The sequence below is a fragment of the Zonotrichia albicollis genome, chromosome 6 (genome assembly GCF_047830755.1).
Source record: "Zonotrichia albicollis isolate bZonAlb1 chromosome 6, bZonAlb1.hap1, whole genome shotgun sequence".
Lineage (NCBI taxonomy): Eukaryota > Metazoa > Chordata > Aves > Passeriformes > Passerellidae > Zonotrichia > Zonotrichia albicollis.
The window spans coordinates 48634433-48653115 of NC_133824.1; the positions used below are offsets into that span (position 1 = coordinate 48634433).

The window sequence follows — 18683 nt, forward strand, 5'->3', positions numbered from 1 at the left end:
TCTCTTCTGTTAATTATTAACACCTCTGTCAATAAATGCTCCATAGCTGTTTAACCTCATGTCTGTCTCCAAAGCCTGACTCACCACCCACGGCTTTCACTCTCACTTCCCTTTCCAGAAGCAGTGGCACGTTGGTTTCCCCTGGATTTAAGGCATTGGGAAAAGGAGGGACAACTTCTCCCTGAGCAAGAGATGTGGCTGCTGCCCAGGCCTCTCCGAGCAGGAATCAGGAGCTCTTGGCACTGCCATCATCATCCCAACCATTGCAGGCACGTGCCTTAGGAAGGGCTCTGGTATGAGACAGGGACCTGCCCTGCTCCCAGAGCAGCCAGAGGCTTTAGAATGGGAAAAAAGAAGGAAATGAGCCATTCTGGACACTGTTTAGAAGGCTCAGGCTCTGCAGTGAAGCCTTGTAGTTGTTTATTCAACAAATTCAGAAGGTGGGATTACCACAGTGGAAAGAAACAAAACCAGAAATCCGTCACAGATTGAGGGGTAAGTACAGAATGACAAAGATCAGGACAGGCTGGACTGTGGCTGGAGCTGCTGTGCAGAGTGGCTGTGCAGCTCCACCCGAGGGTGGCCAGGTTCAGGATGGAGGTGCTCAAGGGCTTCCCTGGACATTGATGCTGGGGAACCAGAGGATGGATGGCCCCATTCTGCAGAAGAGCAGCATAACCCCCTAATTTCTGTGCAATTCAATGGTCCAAGCATCTTGTGATGGGAATTTCCAAGTCTAAATCTCTTTTTTTTCACCTGCACATGGCTTTAGTGTAGTTCACATTTGATCCTGCAATCTGATATTCAGAAGGATTTGATTCTGGAATTCAAGCATGTGAGACATTGCCACTGAAAGGATAAGGGAATGTTGCTGTCCCTCCCCAGCTCTGCAGCCCTACTTGGTGTCCCTTCCCATCAGCTGGGAATGCAGGGCTGGCTCTGCTGGACAGAAGGGGAAGGATGCTTCCTGTGATCCCAGCCCCTCTCCTGCCATCCAGAGGCACCAGCCCTGCAGGGATTTGGGAAATCACTGCCACCCTGTGCTGGGTGTGTCCCCAGGGATTAAGGTGTCCCATTCTTTGCAGGCAAGAGCTCCCTGAAAACACCATGGAACTCATCTGCTGAGCCAAAGGAGATGGAGTTCATTCCCTGGGGCTGAGGCCATGAGGGTCATTGCATGGGGAATAGAGGTGGGGAACAGCACTGAGCCCAGCTTCACTGCTTGGAGCCATGTGGATCCAGAAGGGAGCAGGAAAGCCATGCTCCAATGTGCTCCCTGCAGAGCATCCCACAAAAATCATCCAAGGCAATGCCCCTGCTGTCTTCACCTGCATGAATACAGATTCATGGGGAGGGTGATCCATGGATATTGATTAATGAGGTGGCTCAAGGAGTGTCCCTCAGCCACTCTCCTAGGGTCCTTCAGCAGAGCAGTGGAAGGGACCAACAGGCTCAGACCCCCGTGTCCCTGGGGGCATCATTTCTGAGTGCCGTTTTTTTTTTTTTTTGGCTCCTCAAAGACCCTCTGGAGTGAGAGTTGGAGGGACCCCATGGAGCAGGGCCTCCAGCACTGCCCCACCAAGAAGTAGATGAAAGGTTTGATGCTGCTGTGGATGCAGGTGAGCAGGAAAACAACCTGGGTGGACACAGTGATATAACCGAGCTGCTGCCGGAAATTCCAGAGGATGAAGAGGACTATGAAGAGCATAGTGATGACGATAACGATGTCGCGCCTCTTGGGCTGCTGCTGCTGGGAGCCTCGTTTGGACTTAATGAAATCAATTGTGTGAGAAACGGCTATGGGCAGAAAAAAGAGGAGCAGCATGATGGTGTACATGGAGATGAGAGCTGCCCGGCAGTGCTCCTGCTCATGTGATGGGCACAGGAATGTCACCATGGGAATGACAGTGAAGAGAGCATAGAAGGCCCAGTATTCGACACTTCTCACCACCCACAGAAGGTGCTCGGGAAGCTCACAGCGGCAGCAGAGTATGCAGAGCTTGGCTATAGAGAATGCAGTGCTCCTGGGCTTGAGCCAGAACAGCCCCCAGTAGACGGAGACCACTGAAAACTGGAAAAGGAAACTCAGATACAGCAGGGGCAGGATAAGAGTGCAGGACACGTCCTCTACCAGTATGAGGAGGGCGCAGGGTACCGCAAAGAGGAGGAAGATGAAGTCCATGACAGCCAGGGTAAAGAAGTCATAGTTACGGGTTTTCAGGCTGAGGAGGCCGATGACAGCCCCGTTCCCAGCCAGCCCAGAGAGGCAGATGAGCAGTGTCACACTGTGTATGGCCACGCTGGTGACATCTGTCTCACACAGATCATCCCCTTCAGTGGGTGAGGCAGGAGATGGGGACACGGTGGTCACCTCCATGGATGGACACTGGGCAGGCAGTGGGATGTGGCCCCAGGCTGTGGTCAGAGTGGCTGGGCAGTCAGTGCTTGGAGAATCCAGGAATGGACCATGTGGCTCCTCAGCAGCTCCCTGCAGTGGGAAGGAGTGAGATGTGCAGGGGAGGAGGGTGCGGGAATAGCTGGGTGGAGAGGGAGTTGTGTGGTTTGGCCTTTCTCGCAGGAAGTTGATAAATAACATATAGAATGGATATTTTCAGTTTTTCTGAAGTGGTTCAATACCAAAGTGGCCAAAATTTAAAAGGATGTGTTATAGAGGGATAATGGGATGATTGGCTCTCCCAGTTAAGGGATGAATACAGTGTGAATATTAAGAGAAGCTTTATTGATATATAATTATGTTATTGCAGTCTGTTGTTTAGATGTCCCCTTTTCTCCCCATAGTCCCCTTCTCTCCCCTCTGTGTTGTTGCCATCAGAGATCCTGAGTCATCTAGGACAGGTAGAAAGAAGGGGTGTACAAAAGCTTGTTGCTGGGGGGGGAAGAGGTGCAGCATGAGAACACCTGACCCTCCAGTCAAGCTGCAGGAAAGCAGGCTCCAGCAATAAACACAAAGAAGGGCTGACTGACAGACTTTGGGAGGGGCCTGGTTTAGCTGATGCAACCCCCAGGGTATCAAAGGTGAAGCATCCATCTTGAAGATCAGCCAGCCACATGGTGGGCAGCCATGAGGGAAGCTCTCAGGCCTGCTTCTCCTTATTTAGTCTTTTTGTTGCAGTTTCTGTTAAGGTTCAATAAACCTTTAAAAATTAAAAAAGTGGGTGTTTGTTTCTCACAGGATGTAGAAGCTGGCACACAGGATGACAAACATGGCAGGAACTAGTGCAGAATCAGATCTGGAGGCCTGCAGTGGTTTTGGGGCAAATTCTGGAACAAGAAACAACAGTGCATGGCCAGAGGAAAAGTTCATGGCAAGGGCACCTTAAATATGGCAGAATTAATTTAATATGACCACCAGAGAGACTCTGCTTAATAAACCTCCAGGATCATAGAAGGACCTGTAGGAGGAGGTGGATGCATGGAAATGAGTTCTAGGAAAATGGTGTTTGTGTATTAGATAAGAAAGACTTTTCAATGCTTCCTTGTGGTTGTAATGGATCAATACCCTGTTGTAAAGTCTCACCATACACACAATACAAGGAGAGATCCCTCTGTGTCCTGTGAAGGTCAAGAATTCCTGCTTCCTTATGCTTTGCATTGTGTTAGAAAATTTGTTCTGGCCCATTTCAGTATTAGGTTACAGATGGGAGGCACAGGAGAAGAGAGAGGAGCTGGGAGGGCCCTGCGGTCACCGGGAGAGGGTGTCAGGAACAGACCAGCTGCTGCAGGAGAGGAAGGTGGGGTAGGGAGGAAGGCAAACATTCCACTGTCCTGTTCCCTGTGGGGCAGCAGCAGGCAAAGGGGTCTGTGCAGATCAGCGGCGCTTCCTGGTCCCTCTTGCTCCTTTGGGATCCATGTCCTAAAGTGGCTCCTGCCAGGTCAGGGACATGAAGGAGAAAGTGCCCAGGTCACCAGGAGCTCCCCATTCCTGTCCTGCTGGCTCTCTCTGTGCCCTGTCCTGGTACTGCTCCCCAAGACTCGGTGGGGTCATAGGGCAGGTGGAAGTTCTTTTACAACTTTGACTATATCACAGCTCCACTACCTCTGAGGTGTTTATCTTGATTTTTTTTTTTCTTTGCCACAAAGGAGTTGGCTTCTGTCAACAGTCCACCTGAAGAATTTGCAAATTGCTCCTCATTTCCTTCTCATTAGAAATACTCCTTCCCTGCCAAATTTCCCATACTCCATTCACTTTCTCTCTACCATTCCTTATTTTTCTTGTCAGAGGTGTCAATGTCCCTCCAGCAGGAGAGGGATGCTCGTGGTGCTGGTGGCACGGGAATGCTGCTGGCAGTGCTGGTGAAGCATCTGGCTGCTTGTCAGAAACAGCTCCCATTCTGGGAAGAGCTCTAGAGCCATTGCCAAAATCTTCCCTGGGTCCAAGGAAGGACAACTGAGGCAAGAATTCCCATTTTTGTCATTCCAATGCAGGCTAACAGAGCCCAAGGGAAGAACAGCACTCAGTAGGCACATTAGATCTTAGATAACTTGTATAGATGGCTCACTGGGGTACAAGAGCCTTTTGTGATCACTTTTTAAAAATTTTATGGGTGTATAAGGATCTTTGAAATTAGAAAGCAAATTACCCAGGGGTGTCTTACCTGTCAAAAAGTAAATAAGAAAGTGTTAAAGAGCCCTCCCTCTGGAGGACAAAAAAACCCCAGCCTACAAGCTATTTGAAGAGATCCATGTTGATTTTGTAGGCTTGCTTAAAGCGGGTTGTTGAAACTATTTGTTAGTTATAATAGATCAATTAACTCAGTGAGTTGAAACATTTCCAGCAGCTCAGGCTACAGCTCAAACAATGGCTAAAATATTGTTGGAACATGTAATTCCAAGAATGTGATAATATGGTGGGATTTAAGTTGATTTATATTAACCCTGATTTATTAAGAAGGAACTAAGCATCCTGGAGTGGCTACGGACCACAATTCCCTTGAGCTCAGAGGCAGAAGAACGCCAGTGGAAAAAGAGTAAAAGAGTTTTTGAATCAGTGGGAACGGCCTAAAAGGATCAAAGATCTCCTCCAGGGTCACCCACCAACAACATTATTAGAACTGATTACAAAATTGCAATTTTGGAAACTGAGATTGATAGCACCTGTTGTTAAAAGAGCTGAGAGACAAGTAAAACGTTGGGAGTGCGGTAAACATGGCTTAGGGTGTTATCCCTGGATATATATTGTTTGCACATTTTGCTTTAACTCATGGTGGAGTGAAACTAAGAGGGAAGAGAAGGAGAGAATTGATTTGCTTGTTTTGCTATGGTTATGTATTTAGTCAGCTAATTATAGAACGCATTGCTCGTGATTTTTTGGATACCTTTGAGATTGGGAGACGGGACCCTTCCAGGAGCAATTAGATTAATAGAAAACTTAGGTCAATTGGTTCTTGCTATATTGGCTATAGCACAAATAAGAGAAGGAGCAACTCATAATATTATAGACCAGTGTCTCAAAATTGAGAGTTGTTGTGGAGAAGAAGTTTATATACCACATAATAAGCACATTGCAGTGGCATATTGGTGTTGCAAGTGTGCCTATTGGAGGCGGCTACTTAATGAACTCCCGGCCCTTGAAGCAGAAAATAATTAGAAAAATCTTATTGTGGTTGGCACATCCCTGAAATTTTCGAAAATATAAGTTTATGGTGTTCTGGCCTGATCTTTTCCCTGTTCTTTTTGTTTTAATTATTTCTTCTTAACCAGCTAGAACTCGGAAATGGCATTTAAAAGGAGACAAGCAAACTCTGTGGGGCTATGGGTACCAAGGAAACCAAAAGCATCAGTGACTAGATCCCAGGGTATTACCTTTGCTACTGAGAAGACTGGCATCTTGGCCCTTGGTTGCAACCCAAGGGGCCTTGAGAAAGGTAGAAAGGCAGATTTCCTAAGGATTATTTTCACTGTGATCATTCTGGTACCCTGGGCAGTTGGCCAAAGCCAGAGAGCCACACTGGACAGAGTTTTGGCAATGAAAAAGCAAACAAGGCAAAACCCAAGTGCCAGCAATTTCAACATTTGTGGCTATTGCAATCACTCTGTGTGGATTAAGGACAAGATGGAATCTGTGTTTGTGACACACCTGTATGTTAGTTCTGCCTGCTACAATCGCAGCAGTGTTATACATGTTTGTATTAAGGAAGGAAAGATGTATTGGGTAGGGAAAAATTTGGGATATAATGGACGAGCTCCTTATCCCCCTGGTAATCAGATTGGCCGTCACTATGAAAGGTTCTTTTGTTTTGAAAGAAATGATAATGGAGATGATCCAAGTATAGGCTTAGGAGGCCGGGCACAAAAAGAAAAATTGAAAGAGAAAATAAAAGAAGAAAAAGAAAGGGGAATAGAGGAAAGAACAGGAGAAAAGAGTCAACAGAATTGGCTGAATTGTATAAACAGCTAAAACAGTACTACAAAGATTGGGATTTGCCAGCCTCGAATAAGAATAAGAATAAGAATAAGAATAAGAATAAGAATAAGAATAAGAATAAGAATAAGAATAAGAAACTGTTTGTGGGATTGATGCAGGAGATTGCTACGGAATTGGGATTATCCAAATGTTGGATTTGTGGAGGTCTAAAAATGGCTGAAAGATGGCCGTGGAACGGTGAGAGCTTAGCTGCAGAGCAATTTTTAAAGTGGAACCACACCCAAATTTCTGGAACATTGAAGAGACCTGAATGATGGATTTTAAGCCATCAACTAATTGGAATAATTTGTATAACTCGAGAAATAAATTGTAAATGGGATGAACAGATTAATTTATGCTGGTACAGAAGTCCTAGAGCTAACCCCTACCAATCCATGGCCTGAGGTATTATTGGGAGCAACTGGAGAAAACTAATAAGAAATGGAAAGCCTCAGATGGGATATACTGGTTTTGTGAGCAACGAGTATACAGTGAGTTACCTCAAAAATGGGGAAGAACCTGTATTTTGGGAGTAATACAATTCTCCTTTGTTCTACTGAGGTCTAGGAGCAATGTGCTAGGAACTCCACTGTTTGAAACCCTGCATTGGTGTGGTGGTTTAAAGGAGATTTGAATTTAAATTTTCCAACAGCAGGAGGGAATCAAAAATGGGGGGAGGATGAATGGCCTGCAGAACAAATTATAGCAAATTATGACCCCGCAACATGGGCTCAGGATGGGTCATGGAGATATAGGACCCCAATTTACCTGTTGAATCGATTAATAAGGCTCCAAGCAGTAGTGGAGGTGGTGTCAAATCACACCTCTGGTGCCTTAAAAATGTTGGCCAGGCAATATACACAAATGCGGGCGTTTGTGTACCAAAACAGGATCGCCCTAGACGATCTGTTGGCAAAAGAAGGAGGAGTTTGGGGGAGATATAATAAATCCGAGTGCTGTGTAGAAATTGATGATTATGGGGAAGCTATCACAGAACTTGCAGAAGAAATTAAAAGGCTGGCTCATGTGTTGGTACAAAAGTGGAATTCAATCTTGAAAGCAGATTGGTAGGGTAACCTCTTTGGAAGTGTTTGGAGGGAAAAGTTAAAGTTCATGTTGTTATGCTCAATTCTGAGACTTCTGTTTCTGCCTTGTATGATTTTGTGTTTTATTAGGTTAATTCATTCAGCGGTTCAGGGGATGCAGATTACAACAATGTCTCTAGATTCAGAATCAGAAAAAAAAAGGAAAACCAAGATCTCTAATGGTATTAAAAGCTAAAGACGCCTGTTAAAGAGCAAGGACCTAAAAAGGTTGAAATAGACCAGGAAATGCTAACTAAACTTGAAAGAGAGTGTGAAAGACTAGAAGCAGTAATAGAAATGCTGGAAAAGTTTGAAGCTGAAAAGAGACAACGAGAAAATCAAAATTCTGAAAAATATAAAAGATATCAGGGCACAGCTTTTTAAAACCAGCATGAATCATAATGATCAAAAAGAGAAATGGGGGATTTGTGATAAATAGGTATGACTCGTGCTGATAAAAATTGAAACAGTAATCAATATTGATACAGTAATTAATATTTGAGAATAATGAAATAGTTAATAGTTAAAAGTTGTAATGCCAAAGAAGAGAGGGAGAGGAGGGGCTCCACCACCTCCCCTCCCGGCAGATGTCCTCAAGGACCACAAGAAAGAAGCTGAAGATACAGTTGCTAAAAATGAGCAAGAACCCGGTTGGGTCCCAAGAAAATGTTAATTATAAGGGATTTATTGCCTTGATATGTAGATGCAGTGATACGTTAGTCTTGGCTTACATTGTACTGGCTTGGTGCGCATGTGTAACCCAAAGGTGAATTACAGGACAACGAAGAAGACTACAGGGCCTTCATCAGTGACGACCCCCAAAGACTTGTGCGACCACCAAACCGAGTGGTGGCGCATGCGTGGTAAAGGTGGAAATGAAGGCGGAGACAGAAAAAGTGACGAACCAAAAATAGGAGCAGATGGCATTGACACATGGCATATAAGGGGTGATTTTCACTTGGCAAGCTTGTACGTGAAGTGGCAAGGGTCATTGAACCCTGCCCTCCATACCCTGCGGTATCTTTTGCTTATGAGCTATTATTTGAACCAAATTTTCCCTTATTTATATATTTTCTAAACTATTCCATTAAAATTGCTGCTACCTTAAATATTGTTTGGGTTTTTTTTGATGGGACAATTGGGCAAACATAACACCAGTGATACCTGGAAGAGGAACCACACATACTGCAAGGGCAAGATGATAGAGCAGGATACGTCCTCCACCAGGAAGAGGAGAGTGGAGGGGAATAGAAAGAGGAGGAAGAGGAAGTCAAAAAAAGTCAGGATGAGGATGTAATGGGTGGTTCTGTTGCTGGATGAAGAGCAGGATCCAAAGAGCCCAGCCCCATTCCCAGCCAGCCCGCAGAGGCAGATGAGCAGTGTCACACTGAGTAGGGCCACATCGGTGACATCTGTCTCAAAGAGATCATCTCCTTCAGTGGGTGAGGCAGGAGATGGGGACACGGTGGTCACCTCCATGGATGGACGCTGGGCAGGCAGTGGAATGTGGTCAGAGTGGATGGGCAGTCAGTGCTTGGAGAATGCAGGGATGGACCATGTGGCTCCTCAGCAGCTCCCTGCAGTGGGAAGAATTCAGTGGGGAGGAGTGAGATGTGCAGGGGAGGAGGGCAGTGGGAATGGTGGGGTGTGGGAGGGAGGTGGGAGGGTTGGGTTGTTCAGGCACAGGGCAGAGGAGGGGGGAGCTGGGGAGGGCCCTGCAGTCACCAGGAGAGGGTGGCAGGAACAGAGCAGCTGCAGAGCAGGAGAGGAAGGTGGGGTAGGGAGGAAGGCAAACATTCCCCTGACCTGTTCCCTGGGCCATGGTGGTTTTACAATTTCGGCTTGCTTGGAGTTCCACAGCCTCTGAGTCATTGATCTTGATTTTTTTCATTTTCCCCTAAAAATTAAGTGGTCTTTTTCTTTGTTGTGAGAAACGACGCCTCACTTAAAATTTTTAGAATTTTAATAAACTACAGCAAGTGTGAAAAATGCCACTCACTTGTTTTTAAATTTTTTAAAAAGTTTAATAGTAATAAAATGGTTGAAAATAATAGTAACACCATTAGATCAATAACAGTTTGGACAAATTAATTTAGGAGAATATGAGACAATAAAAGCAGAGAGTTACGGATGTCCGGGTACCTTTTTCTGGGCAGCATGAGCCCAAAAAAGGACACCCGTTAACAAAGGATTAACCCTTAAAAACAATAGCCCGTTGCATATTCATACACTTCATACATGATGCATAAATTCCATTCAAACACAGGATTCCATCTGGTCTTCATCAACTTTTTCCCTCTAATCCTAATAGCGACTTCAAGGCAGGAAGAGGTGCGTTTCTTCTGATAAGAAGGCAATAAATTCTTTTTCTCCTAAAGATGTAGGTGTCCTGTGGCTGCTATCTCGCTGCGAGTCCTTTCTTTAAAACAAAGCATCTTACACAGCATAGTTTCTATTTTAACAATTTTTATAACCTAAAATTATATTTAACACCGTACTTAAGAAAATTAATACAGCATTACTTTATAACACAACACATATAATATTCATTTCAATATTTGCAAAAAGCCAATCATAAAATAAATGCATTTTTCACAGCAAGGGAGAAAATAGGGTAAAAGTAAAAACGCCCGGTGCTCACTCGCACACTGCCCAAAACAGTAACAGGATTTACAGACTCTTGGTAATCCACCCCCCACATTCAGATACATTCTGCTTTTCCAACACAGCTCCTCCTCCGTCCCGCCTTCCCGGAGCTTGTGCAGCGCTTTGGGCTTCGAGTGCCCACAACTGTAAGAGATCAGCATTACAACTCTCAACGTGAACACAGTACTCGTACTAGAAAAACTCCAAAGCTTAATTATTTTTTTTTCTTTAAGAAGACAGAAGAGGAAGGATACTCCCTGTGATCCCAAACACTCTCCTGCCATCCAGAGGCACCAGCCCGGCAGGGATTTGGGAAATCACTGGCACTCTATGCTGGGTGTGTCCCCAGGCATTAAGGCTTCCAATTCTTTGCAGGCAAGAGCTCCCTGGAAACATCATGGAACTCATCTGTTGAGCCAAAGGAGATGGAGTTCATTCCCTGGGGCCGAGGCCATGAGGGTCATTGCATGGGGAATAGAGCTGGGGAACAGCACTGAGCCCAGCTGCACTGCTTGGAGCCATGTGGATCCAGGAGGGAGGAGGAAAGCCATGCTGCAATGTGCTCCCTGCAGAGCATCCCACAAAAATCACCCAAGGCAATGCCACTGGTCCCTTCTCCTGCAGGAATTCAGCACCATGGGGAGGGTGATCCTGTGGATATTGATTAATCAGGAGGCTCCATGAAACCTTCAATCACTGTTCTAGGGTCCTTCAGCATAGTAGCGGAAGGGAGCAGCAGGCTCACACCCCGTGTCCATGGCAGGATCATTTCTGTTGGCAGTGTTTTCTTTTGTCTCCTCAAAGACCCTCTGGAGGGAGAGCTGGAGGGACTGCACTGAGCAGTGCCTCCTGCGCCTCCCTATCAAGAAGTAGATGAAGGGTTTGATGCTGCTGTGGATGCAGGTGAGCAGGAAAGCAACCTGATAGGGCACAGTGAGGTAACTGAGCTGCTGCAGGAAATTGCAGCGGGTGAGAAGGAGAGAGAAGAGCACAGTGATGAGGATAACGATGTTGCGCCTGTTGGTTTGCTGCTGCTGGGAGCCCCACTTGGCCTTCATGAAGTCAATTATGCCAGAAATGACCACGGGTGCAGGAAAGAGGAGCAGGATGAGGGTGTACATGGAGATGAGAGCTGCCCGGCAGTGCTCCTGCTGGTGTGATCGGCACAGGAATGTCACCGAGGGAATGACAGCAAAGAGAGCACAGAAGGCCCAGTATCAGAAATTGTCCACCACCCACAACAGGCAATTGGGAAGGTGGAATCTAGAGCAGAGCCAGCAGAGCTTGTCCACATAGAGAATAGTCATTCTAGACATCAGTGCCCTGTAGTAGGAGACCACTGAGAGCTGGAAAACAAAATTCATGTACATCAAGGGCATGATAGGAGAGCAGGACATGTCCTCCACCAGGATGAGGAGGGTGGAGGGGACCGCAAAGAGGAGGAAGAGGAAGTCAATGAAAGCCATGTAAAAGAAGTGACGATTACTGCTTTTCATGCTGAGGAGCCAGAGCACAGCCCCATTCCCAGCCAGCCCACAGAGGCAGATGAGCATGGTCACACTGTGGGTGGCCACAGTGGTGACATCTGTGTCACAGAGATCATCTCCTTCAGTGGGTGAGGCAGGAGATGGGGACACGGTGCTCACCTCCATGGATGGATGCTGTGCAGGCAGTGGGATGTGGCCCCTGGCTGTGGTCAGAGTGGATGGGCAGTCAGTGCTTGGAGAATCCAGGGATGGACCATGTGGCTCCTCAGCAGCTCCCTGCAGTGGGAAGAATTCAGTGGGGAGAAGTGAGATGTGCAGGGGAGGAGGGCAGTGGGAATTGTTGGGATACCGAGGTGGGAGGGTTGGGTTGTTCAGCAGAGGATGCAGAAGCAAAGCTCAGGGCAGAGGAGGGGGAAGCTGGGGAGGGCACTGTGGTCACCAGGAGAGGGTGTCAGGAACAGAGCAGGTGCTGGAGGAGAGGAAGGTGGGGTAGGGAGGAAGGCAAACATTCCACTGACCTGTTCCCTGTGGGGCAGCTGCAGGCAAAGGGGTCTGTGCAGATCAGTGGTGCTTCCTGGTCCCTCTTGCTCCTTTGGGATCCATGTCCTAAAGTGGCTCCTGCCAGGTGAGGGACATGAATGAGAAAGTGCCCAGGTCAGCAGGAGCTCTCCCTTCCCGTCCCACTGGATTCCATATCCCACTCCTCTCCATGCCCTGTCCTGGTGTTATAAATGATCAATCGTGAGCCAAATTATCATAAATGAGATACGGTCTTCAAAACCACCACAGCCAAAGAGACAGTGTCGATCCCGGGAACGGCGCTGGGTGAACCTGGATCCAACCTGTATCACATTGAATCCTCCCTCATTCACGCAAGCCGCTTCTAGCGACGAGGTTTTATAAAGCTTATTGTGCCTGAGGCGAAGGAGTCCCAATTTGTTTTGTAACTCTTCACATTCATTGCTGTTTCTTTCAGCCTTCAGAGCTGGACAAAGACCGTCTCCAGGTGGATAGCCAGTGTTGATTGACTTCAGGGAAGCCATGTATTCACATGTATGCTCTGGCGTCCCTGGCTGTCTTGATTGATGTTATCCACAGGACGATGATCTCTTAGGCAGTTTCTGGCAACTCAAGATACTGGTGATCATCGTTCTGGGAGCGTCTATTCTTACGCTAAAGTGTCGATTGCTATCTTAGCCGTGTCCAGGAATCTCAGAATCTGAATAGACATCTGCTTTCGGGCCGTGTGTGGTCATAGACACGTTCGGATGTCACAATCTTTATAAAAGACATTCTTTAATATCATGAATTATTTTTAACATCTATTACACTAGTGTTGCTTCCCAAGCCTTGGTGGAGTCATGTGAGAGTTGGTAATTGCATCTTTGTCTACATCAGAATTTTGCTTCCTCAGAGTTTTTTATCTTGGGGTTTTTTTTTGATAGAGAGGATGTACCTGAAAAGTTCCTAATAAAACATTTTGTAAGGGACTCCTAATTTGCTCCTGATGAGAAACACTCCTTCCCTGCAGTGTGTGCCGTTCTTCAATTGCCTTCCCTCTCCTGACAGGTTTCTACCATTCCTCCTTTCTCTTCCCTCAGGGGTCATGGTCCCTCCAGGAGCAGAGGGATACTGGTAGAACTGGAAGGTTGGCAGTGCTAGTGAGGCAGCTGTGTGCTTCCCATAAACAACTCCTATTCCCAGAAAAGCTCCGGGATCATTGCCAAAGCCTCCCATGCATTCAAGGAAGCAGAGTTGAGCTGCTCCCTCCCCTATCCTATCCTATCCTATCCTATCCTATCCTATCCTATCCTATCCTATCCTATCCTATCCTATTCCTAATCCTATCCTAATCCTATCCTAATCCTATCCCATCCCAATCTCTTCACCCCATTCCCACCCCACTCTCCATCCTCACCCCATCCTATCACATCCCACAGGTCTCCCAGATGGAGCCGCTCCCCCACTCTGACCATGGCCTGTCAGGCTCTGCTCTCCTCTGGCTTTGCCAGCATCCAGACCCCCTCCAGCCCCCTCTGACCCTCTCCTGACCACTCCACCCTGCTCTGACACCCCAGAACCCACCCAGGGCTGATTTTTTTCTCTTGACAGCTCCACTCCTACTGGGACCTTGACAGTGTCCCTGCTCCTGCGGGCCATAGGGTTCCAGGACCCAGGAGGGAGGAGGAAAGCCCAGCTCCGATGACAAATGTATCTGGAGCCAGTGCAGAAACAGATTTGGAGGCCTGCTGTGATTTGAGGGAAAGTTCTGTAATAAGAAGCAACACTACATGGCCAAAGGAAAAGTTCAAGACAAGGTCACCTTTAATATCTCAGCACTCAGTGAATTCAAACACCAGAGACCCCTCTGAATGATCCTCGAGGATCAGGAAAGGACTTCCAATAGGAGGAGAACACATGAAAATTAGTTTAAAGAAAGAGATGTTTGTGTATTAGATAAGAAACACCCATTAATGATTATGTGTGGTTATAATGCACAAAACCCCTGTTGTAAAGTCTCACTACACACACAGATCAAATAGAGATCCTTCATTGCGTCCTGTGCAGGTAAGGAATTCCTGCTTCTTCATGCTTCCCATTGTGTTAGAATGTTTATTTCAGCCTATTTTGACGTCAAGATAGGGCAGAGGAGGAGGGAGCTGGGGAGGGCACGGCAGTCACCGGGAGAGGGTGGCAGGAACAGAGCAGCTGCTGCAGGAGAGGAAGGTGGGGTAGGGAGAAAGGCAAACATTCCACTGACCTGTTCCCTGTGGGGCAGCAGCAGGCAAAGGGGTCTGTGCAGATCAGCGGCGCTTCCTGGTCCCTCTTGCTCCTTTGGGATCCGTGTCCTAAAGTGGCTCCTGCCAGGTCAGGGACATGAAGGAGAAAGTGCCCAGGTCAGCAGGAGCTCTCCATTCCTGTCCTGCTGGCTCCTCTCTGTTCCCAATTCTGCTGTTGTTTCCCAAGGCTTGGTGCAATCACAGAGGACTCGGAAATGATTTTACAAATTTGTCTCCGTTAGATTTCCACACTCCCGAAGTAATTGATCTTGACTTTTTCCTCGTAAAAATCAAGTGATTTTTTTTTTCTTTGTTGTGAGAAACGACGTGTCCGTTCTTAAAATTTAAAAAAATTTATTAAACTACAGCAAGGGACAAAATAAGGTAGAAGTAAAAACGCTCGGTGCTCACTCGCAGACAGAGGCACGGCCAGAGGCACACTGCTGGCAACAGAAATCGGCTTTGCAGACTCTCGGTAATCCAACCCCGGCATTCAGACACATTCCGCTTTTCCAACAGAGCTCCTCCTCCGTCTCACCTTCCCGGAGCTTGTGCAGCGCTTCGGGCTTCGGCTCCCCACAATGGTCAGAGATCAGCATGACAACTCTCAACATGAACACAGTACTCACGTTAGAAAAACTCCAAATCTTAACAGAGCTTCTTTGAACATTATAACACACGTAATATTCATTCAACATTTGCGAGAGTCAATCACCATAGCACCTGTTCATAACATTTTGAATAGCTCCTCATTTCCCCCTAATTAGAAACACTCCTTCCCTGTAGAGTGTCCCATTCTTTAACTTCCTTCCCTGACCAGACAGATTTCTGCTATACCTCCTTTCTCTTCCCTGAGGGCTCATTGTCCCTCCGCCAGCAGAGGGATGCTGGTGGTGCTGGTGGCACTGGAATGCTGCTGGCAGTGCTGGCAGTGCTGGTGAAGCATCTGGCTGCTTGTCAGAAACTGCTCCCATTCTGTGAAGAGCTCCAGAACCACTGCCAAAGCCTCCCCTGGGCTCATGGGATCACCCCTGGGCCATGGATTCCCATTCCTGTCATTCCAGTGCAGGCTCACACAGCCCAAGGGAAGGACAGCACTCAGTTGCTTTCAGCCAGGCTATCAGCACTTGGAGCCCACCCTAATTACTGCCCATCCCCTTGATGATGCAGTGAAAGCTATCAGGGACCAGGGTGCTGTGAACTCAATGCCAGCCCTTCACCAGAGCTGCTCCTGCTCCTCCTCAGTCCTGGGAACACTTGGGGTTGTTTTTGTGGTTGTCTGATTCCAGACTGTCCCTTTGCAAGCAGGGACACCTTCCACTATCCCACGTTGCTCCAACCCGTGTCAGTCTGGCTTTGGACACTTTGAAGGATCCAGGGGCAGCCACAGCCTCTCTGGGCAATGTATGGCAGGGCCTCTGCGCCCTCACAGAAAAGGATTACTTCCCAATATCCAATCTGACCCCACCCTCTGTCAGTGGGAAGCCATTCTCCCTTGTCCTGTCACTCCATGCCCTTGTCCAAAGTCCCTCTCCACCTCTCCTGGAGCCCCATCAGCTCCTGGATCATGAAGTGTCTGCCCTTGAAAGGACTGGGCTGGTGAGGGGATGTGAGATTCCATAGCTGGGGACACAAACACGGTGTCAGCAGGAAGAGAGGTGACAGTTCTGGTCCCAGGGCCATCACACACACGGCAATTTCCAGGAGGAGCATCCCAGATCCCTGAGGCACATGTCAGCCTTGAGAGGAATCATCTTGGAATTCACTGCAGGTTGCTGACCCCCATGAAAACTTTTGCTTTGAAATCTTTGCCCTGGAAAGGAAGCTCAGGGATGGAGTGGCCTGGGTGACGCAGAAGACAAGGAAGGTACTGGGAAGTAGAAAAAGTACATTGGAGGATCACGATCCTCCTGCACTTGCTTTGGGAGGAATCCCCTGGCTGAGTTGTTCTTCCATGGACAAGAGGTTGCACCATGGAAACTTTCTGGTTTCCAATGGACAGGATAATGGAAGACAGGGAGAGAAAAACCCACTCAGATGTGAAAGTCTCCCTCTTCTGTTAATTATTAACAACTCTTTGCATAAATGCTCTTTAGGTGTTTAACCTCACATGTGTCTCCAAAGCCCGACTCACCACACACGGCTTTCACTCTCACTTCCCTTTCCAGAAGCAGTGGCACGTTGGTTTCCCCTGGATTTAAGGCAGTGGAAAAAGGAGGGACAACTTCCCCCTGAGCAAGAGATGTGGGTGCTGCCCAGGTCTCTCCCAGGAGGAATCAGGAGCTCTTGGCGCTGCCAACATCATCCCAAGCATTGCAGGCACGTGCCTTAGGAAGGGCTCTGGTATGAGACAGGGACCTGCCTTGCTCCCAGAGTAGCCAGAGGCTTTAGAGTGGGATAAAAGAAGGAAATGAACCATTTTGGACACTGTTTAACAGGGACAGGCTCAGCAGTGAAGCCTTGATATTGTTTGCTTAGCAAATTCCGGGACTGCCACAGGGGAAAGAAGCAAAAACCATGAATGCAAATCTGATTGAGGGGTAGCTACAGAATGACAAAGATCAGGAGAGGCTGGACTGTGGCTGGAGCTGCTGTGCAGCTCCTCCTGAGGGTGGCCAGGTTCAGGATGGAGGTGCTCAAGGGCTTCCCTGGACACTGATGCTGGGGAACCAGAGGATGGATGGCCCCATTCTGCAGAAGAGCAGCATAACCCCCTAATCTCTGTGCAATTCAATGGTCCAGGCATCTGGTGATGGGAATTTCCATATTCCATGTACCTTCTGAATACAGGTAAAGGCGTTTAGTGGAGTTCACCATGGACCCTACACTTTACTCAGAAGGATTCAATTCAAGACTTCAAGAATGTGAGACATTCCCACTCAAAGGATAAGGGAATGTTGCTGTCCCTCCCTGGCTCTGCAGCCCTACCTGGTGTCCCTTCCCATCAGCTGGGAATGCAGGGCTGGCTCTGCTGGACAGAAGGGGAAGGATGCTTCCTGTGATCCCAACCCATCTCTTGCCATCCAGAGGCACCAGCCCTGCAGGGATTTGGGAAATCACTGCCACCCTGTGCTGGGTGTGTCCCCAGGGATTAAGGTGTCCCATTCTTTGCAGGCAAGAGCTCCCTGAAAACACCATGGAACTCATCTGCTGAGCCAGAGGAGATGGAGTTCATTCCCTGGGGCCGAGGCCATGAGGGTCATTGCATGGGGAATAGAGCTGGGAACAGCACTGAGCCCAGCTGCACTGCTTGGAGCCATGTGGATGCAGGAGGGAGGAGGAAAGCCATGCTCCAGTGTGCTCCCTGCAGAGCATCCCACAAAAATCGTCCAAGGCAATGCTCATTCTCCTATAGAAATACAGCACCATGGGGAGGGTGATCCGGTGGATATTAATTCATCAGGTGACCCAATTAATCTTTCAGCCACTTTCCTTGTGTCCTTCAGCAGAGGAGTGGAAGAGATCAACAGGCTCAGACCCCCGTGTCCATGGCAGGATCATTTTTGTGGTCAGATTTTTCTTTCGGCTCCTCAAAGACCCTCTGGAGGGAGAGCCAGAGGGACTCCATGGAGCAGGGCCACCTGCACCTTCCTGCCAAGAAGTAGAAGAAGGGTTTGATGCTGTTGTGCATGTAGGTGAGCAGGAAAAAAACCTCTGAGGACACATTGATGTATCCAAGCGTCAGCAGGAAATTGCTGATGCTGAGGAGAGTGAGGAGCACAGTGATGAAGATAAGGATGTCGCGCCTCTTGCATTGCTGCTACTGGGAGCCCCACTTGGCATTTATGAAATCGACTGTGTGAGAAATGACCAGGGGTGCAGCAAAGAGGAGCAGGATGATGGTGTACATGGAGATTAGAGTTCCCCAACAGAGCTCCTGCTTGTGTGATGGGCAGAGAAATGTCACTGCAGGAGTGACAGTGAAGACAGCAAGGAAGACCCAGTACTGGACACTGTCTGCCACCCATACCAGGCGCTCGGAAAGGTCACAGCGGCAGCAGTGTCAGATGAGGTTGTCTATAAGATCCAAAATGCTCCCAGGCATCAGCCTGAGCAGCACCCAGTAGCAGGAGACCACTGAGAACTGGAAAAGGAAATTTAGGTACAGCAGGGGCAGGATAGGAGAGTAGGACACATCCTCCACCAGGAAAAGGAGGGCAGAGGGGACTCCAAAGAGGAGGAAGAAGAATTCAATGACATCCATGTCAAAGATGGCAGAGTTGGAGATTTTCAGGCTGAGGAGGCAGAGGACAGCCCCGTT

General features: G+C 47.9%; 1 protein-coding gene and 1 pseudogene across 1 annotated transcript; both read right to left on the minus strand.

Moving 5' to 3' along the window:
* Positions 1–770: 770 nt before the first annotated feature.
* On the minus strand, positions 771–2377 carry LOC102068661 (mas-related G-protein coupled receptor member X1-like). The gene has a single exon (XM_074542160.1). It carries the CDS (start codon positions 2375–2377, stop codon positions 1478–1480), a length of 900 nt encoding a protein of 299 aa, XP_074398261.1. The 3' UTR covers positions 771–1477.
* Positions 2378–10856: 8479 nt separating this feature from the next.
* Positions 10857–11807, minus strand: LOC141729285 (mas-related G-protein coupled receptor member B4-like; annotated as a pseudogene).
* Between the last annotated feature and the right edge of the window lie 6876 nt (positions 11808–18683).